This window comes from Entelurus aequoreus, linkage group LG02, assembly GCF_033978785.1.
Source record: "Entelurus aequoreus isolate RoL-2023_Sb linkage group LG02, RoL_Eaeq_v1.1, whole genome shotgun sequence".
NCBI lineage: Eukaryota > Metazoa > Chordata > Actinopteri > Syngnathiformes > Syngnathidae > Entelurus > Entelurus aequoreus.
Window position 1 is genome coordinate 93,939,752 of NC_084732.1, and position 6,022 is coordinate 93,945,773.

Consider the following 6,022-nt stretch of genomic DNA (forward strand, 5'->3'; position numbering starts at 1 on the left):
ACAAAGAAGCAAGGAATTAAACAGAGACAGAATTCAATTTAGCTCAATTGAGGAGAAACGTCTGGGCTGTGCTCTTAGCACAGTCTTCCACCACGCTCTGACGAAAGATTGTACGCCTCCTCTTTTATTTGGACTTTCCCTGATTACATGGCAACAGCTGTTTCTAAAGGGCGGGGGGGTCATAAACAGCCGTCGCCTTTGGTTACAAAAAAGATCAAAGAAAAGGTGCCTGGAGGGGGGGTCAGGTGCTGCTTCCTCTCCGCTTTGTAGATCTCGGGTCAAGACAAAATCTTCCTGTGGATTACAACACATCAAAGAAGCCGACACCTTCATGTCGCCTCCCATCCTACACAGTGGAGTTTTACAAGCCTTCTGCTTGGTAAGATCAAAGTTTTGTGATAACTTAGATACATTTATTCTGACAGTTTTGAAGTTGTTTTAGAGGCTACAACGGTGACTCCCATTAGCCGCGTCTTTAAAATAAAAACTAGAAAAGTCTCTCATAATGATTGTGAACGATAGGCAAAGTTCCAGAAAAAGTGCAGTTCCCCTTTAAGATTCTCGGTGTGTAATTTGCCTCCAGATGCTCGGAGGCATTCCTTGGCAGGTGTACTTCCAAAGAGTCCTGTCCGCGTCCTCCGCCACCTACGCACAAGTCCTCTCCTTCCTGGCGGCGTTCGGGTGCCTGGTCATGGCCGTCCCCTCGGTTCTCATCGGAGCCATCGGGGCCTCAACAGGTGAGGAGGTTCCCGCGCACGCCAGCTTGTGTGCGTCCGTAGCGGTCGGCGTCGCTCAGCACGCACGGCAGATCTGAGAGAGCCGAGTAAATAGCAGCTGCTTCGCCTCATTCATTATGGAGCAGCGCGAGGTTTTAAATATTACATCAGACGCAGGCGAGGGACCAAATTAGTGCATTGATCAACAGCGTGTGGTATCGGTATGTGCACACCTGAAACACCTCAGTTATGTACGTCCTCATTTGGTAACACACAGGATATCTGTTTTAAGCCGTGCCAAGACTTTTAAATTGTAAAATAATCATAACATATGTTCAATACGGGTGTCCCGATAAAATATTAGCCGATATTGATATCGTACATCTGTCCGATATCATTTAGATGTCAGATGGCTGTCCAACTTTGCATAAGTAAACACACTGCGATACTGCTTGTATCGTATATTTTAGATGCAATTTTTTTATGGCTGATATCGGACAGATGTATATGGAGCCCCTAAAGGGACATGGGGGGAAAAAAAATTCAAATGTATCTCTATAACTTTTTATAAAGTTATAAAAAAAAAAAAAGAATAATTTTTTATTTTATTTTATTTTTTTAGACATGTATCTTGTGCGCACGAGATACATATCTAAAAAAATATATATATATATATATATATTTTTTATAACTTTATAAAAAAGTTTCTCGTGCGCACAAGAAAGTTTCTATAAAGTTATAAAAAAATTTTTAAAAGTTTATAATTTTTTTTTAGACATGTATCGCCTGTGCACAAGATAGTTTCTCGTGCGCACGAGATACATGTCTAAAAAAAAAAATGTTTTAATTATAAAATATATATATATATTTTTTTATAACTTTATAAAAAAGTTTCTCGTGCGCACAAGAAAGTTTTTATAAAGTTATAAAAAATAAAAAAAAGTTTATAATTTTTATTTTTTAAATTTTTTTAGACATGTATCTCGTGTGCACGAGAAACTATCTCGTGCGCACAAAAAAGTTTCTCGTGCGCACGAGATTCATGTCCAAAAAAAACAAAAAAAAACAATTATAAAATATATATATATATATTTTTATAACTTTATAAAAAAGTTTCTCGTGTGCACGAGAAAGTTTTTATAAAGTTATAAATTTTTTTTAAAAAGTTTATAATTTTCTATTTTTTTGGACATGTATCTCGTGCGCACGAGACACTATCTCGTGCGCAAAAGAAAGTTTCTTGTGCGCACGAAATAGTTTCTCGTGCGCACGCGATACATGTCTAAAAAATAAAAAATAAAAATTAAAAAAAATAAAAATAAATATTTCCCCCATGTCCCTTTAGGGGCTCCGTAGATGTACTATATCAGCCGTAAAAAAATTGTCGGCTTGCATCTAAAATATGCGATACAAGCAGTATCGCAGCGTGTTTACTTATGCAAAGTTGGACAGCCATCTGACGTCTAAATGTCCTTCAATAAACACACAATGTCTTCTATTTTAGTCAAGTCACTTACAAAAGGTAAACATGCTCGGCTATAGGCTACTAGGAGCTAGCGGTTGCACAACAGCTAAGCACACAGTAGCAAACTAGCAAGACATACGTCATGAGTGTCTTTCATTGATCAATATTGCCGGCAAAAATGTGTAATTTAAAAAAATAATTTTTTTTAAAGATAACTCCAGCACCCCCCCATCTTATTTTATTTTATTAGGCATGATAATGTGTTAATTCCACGACTGTATATATCGGTATCGGTTGATATCGATAATTAAGATTTGGACAATATCGGACTATCGGATATCGGCAAAAAGCCATTATCGGACAACCCTACCCCTAATCGCTAAATCCCATGAAATCTTATACGTCTAGTCTCTTACGTGAATGAGCTAAATAATATTATTTTGATATTTTACGGTAACGTGTTAACAATTTCACACATACACCACCGTTCCAAAGTTTGGGGTCACCCAAACAATTTTGTGGAATAGCCTTCATTTCTAAGAACAAGAATAGACTGTCGAGTTTCAGATGAAAGTTCTCTTTTTCTGGCCATTTTGAGCGTTTAATTGACCCCACAAATGTGATGCTCCAGAAACTCAACCTGCTCAAAGGGAGGTCAGTTTTGTAGCTTCTGTAACGAGCTAAACTGTTTTCAGATGTGTGAACATGATTGCACAAGGGTTTTCTAATCATCAATTAGCCTTCTGAGCCAATGAGCAAACACATTGTACCATTAGAACACTGGAGTGATAGTTGCTGGAAATGGGCCTTTATACACCTATGTAGATATTGCACCAAAAACCAGACATTTGCAGCTAGAATAGTCATTTACCACATTAGCAATGTATAGAGTGTATTTCTTTAAAGTTAAGACTAGTTTAAAGTTACCTTCATTGAAAAGTACAGTGCTTTTCCTTCAAAAATAAGGACATTTCAATGTGACCCCAAACTTTTGAACGGTAGTGTAAGTCGCTCCCGAGTATAAGTCGCAGCCCCAAACTATGAAAAAAACTGCGACTTATAGTCCGGAAAATACGGTAATTAATTTGTAATTCCGCTCCTTGGTCTTCCTCATTCAGACTGGAACCAAACCACATATGGCGCCATTCCCCCTAAGGACAAGGAGCAGGCGGACATGATCCTTCCCATCGTTCTCCAGCACCTGTGCCCGCCGTTCGTCTCCTTCTTCGGCCTGGGCGCCGTCTCCGCCGCCGTCATGTCGTCCGCCGACTCCTCCATCCTGTCGGCCAGCTCCATGTTTGCCAGGAACATCTACCAGCTGGCCTTCAGACAGTCGGTCAGTGCTTCTTCACCTTCCCTGTTCAGGGGTGGATCTTTCTTCTAAAGCAGGGGTCAGCAACCTTTTTGAAACCAAGAGCTACTTCTTGGGTACTGATTAATGGGAAGGGCTACCAGTTTGATACACACTTAAATAAATTGCTAGAAATAGCCAATTTGCTCAATTTACCTTTAACTCTATGTTATTATTAATAATTAATGATATTTACACTTAATTGAACGGTTTAAAAGAGGAGAAAACACGAAAAAAAATTAAAATTAAATTTTGAAACATAGTTTATCTTCAATTTCGACTCTTTAAAATTCAAAATTCAACCGAAAAAAAGAAGAGAAAAACTAGCTAATTCGAATCTTTTTGATTAAAAAAAAATTAAAAAAATTAAATAAAAAAAATAATTTATGGAACATCATTAGTAATTTTTCCTGATTAAGATTAATTTTAGAATTTTGATTACATGTTTTAAATAGGTTAAAATCCAATCTGCACTTTGTTAGAATATATAACAAATTGGACCAAGCTATATTTCTAACAAATCATTATTTCTTCTAGATTTTCCAGAACAAAAATTTTAAAAGAAATTCAAAATACTTTGAAATAAGATTTAAATTTGATTCTACAGATTTTCTAGATTTTCCAGAATAATTTTTTTGAATTTTAATCATAATAAGTTTGAAGAAATATTTCACAAATATTCTTCGTCGAAAAAACAGAAGCTAAATTGAAGAATTAAATTAAAATGTATTTATTATTCTTTACAATAAAAAAAAAAAATTACTTGAACATTGATTTAAATTGTCAGGAAAGAAGAGGAAGGAATTTAAAAGGTAAAAAGGTATATGTGTTTAAAAATCCTAAAATCATTTTTAAGGTTGTATTTTTTCTCTAAAATTGTCTTTCTGAAAGTTATAAGAAGCAAAGTAAAAAAAATAATACATTTATTTAAACAAGTGAAGACCAAGTCTTTCAAATATTTTCTTGGATTTTCAAATTCTATTTGAGTTTTGTCTCTCTTAGAATTAAAAATGTAGAGCAAAGCGAGACCAGCTTGCTAGTAAATAAATACAATTTAAAAAATAGAGGCAGCTCCCTGGTAAGTGCTGCTATTTGAGCTATTTTTAGAACAGGCCAGCGGGCTACTCATCTGGTCCTTACGGGCTACCTGGTGCCCGCGGGCACCGCGTTGGTTACCCCTGTTCTAAAGTCTCCGCCTCCTCCCTTTCTCTCCCCCGCCAGGCGTCGGATCGCGAGATCGTGTGGGTGATGCGCATCACCATCTTTGTGTTCGGCGGCCTGGCCACGGTGATGGCGCTGGTCACCGGCACGGTTTACGGCCTGTGGTACCTCAGCTCCGACCTGGTGTACGTCATCATCTTCCCTCAGCTCCTCAGCGTGCTCTTCGTCAAAGGCACCAACACGTACGGCTCGGTGGCCGCCTACTTTTTCGGCATGGTGCTGCGCATCGGCGGAGGCGAGCCCTACCTGCAGCTGCCGCCTTTCATTTACTACCCGGGCTGGACCGTGGAGCAGCGCAAGCATCACATCACGGGAGAAATGGAGGACGCGGTCATCCAGAAGTTCCCGTTCAAGACGGCCTCCATGCTGGCCTCCTTCCTCGGCAACGTGGCCTTCTCCTACCTGGCCAAGTACCTCTTCGAGAGCGGCAAGCTGTCCCACAAGTACGACTTCCTCGACGCCGTGGTGTCCAAGCACAGCGGCGAGATCATGGATAAGACCACGCTCGTGACTCGGGGCAACAACATCGGGCTGTCGGAGATGGCGCCCGTCAAGCCGCGGCTGAGCGTGACCCTGGCGGCCGCCTTCACGCGCCGCGACACGCTGCCGGCAGAAACGGTGGAGGAGGAGGAGGAGGAGTCGAGCCCCGACTCCTCCCATCACGATGAATAAAACAGCAACTCAGGGTGTGATTTTTAAGGCGACCGGATCTGGTCATGCTGTCAATCAAAGACGAAGAGCCAAAGTCCTCTCACCGACAGTGAGGGACCACACGGACTGGAATAACATTTTTCTCACTCATTTAGCGGGGAGTCGTGCAACTGGACTTTTTTCTTCTTCACCAACAGCGTCATGTAGTTCAACAACACCCGGGGCCGCTCTTCCCTACACGCAGATCACACCGGGGCCCCCCGAAATAAACGTTCGATTTAGCCAGCGGCAGCCCTGACAACATGTAAACAACAATGTATAAATATTGTTGAAAATACTTGATGGATAAATACTAGGGGTGTAACGGTACACACACATTTCGGTTCGGTACGTACCTCGGTTTAGAGGTCACGGTTCGGTTGATTTTCGGTACAGTAAGAAAACAACAAAATACACATTTTTTGGTTATTTATTTACCAAATTTGTCAACAATGGCTTTATCCTTTTAACACTGGGAACACTATAATAATTCTGCCCACGTTAATCAACATTAAACTGCCTCAAGTTGTTGCTCAGATTAAATCAAATGACAAAACTTTTCTTCTACATATAAAAAGT

At 39.9% G+C, this 6,022-nt stretch overlaps 1 protein-coding gene across 1 annotated transcript in view; it reads left to right on the forward strand.

Moving 5' to 3' along the window:
* The window catches only part of LOC133665042 (high-affinity choline transporter 1-like), a 16,169-nt gene extending 10,744 nt beyond the window's left edge, over nucleotides 1-5,425 (forward strand). Inside the window, exons 5-7 of the mRNA XM_062070204.1 lie at nucleotides 584-737; nucleotides 3,300-3,517; nucleotides 4,754-5,425. Coding sequence (XP_061926188.1) covers nucleotides 584-737; nucleotides 3,300-3,517; nucleotides 4,754-5,425 — 1,044 coding nt within the window. The remainder of the gene's footprint in view (nucleotides 1-583; nucleotides 738-3,299; nucleotides 3,518-4,753) is intronic.
* The last annotated feature ends 597 nt before the right edge of the window (nucleotides 5,426-6,022 follow it).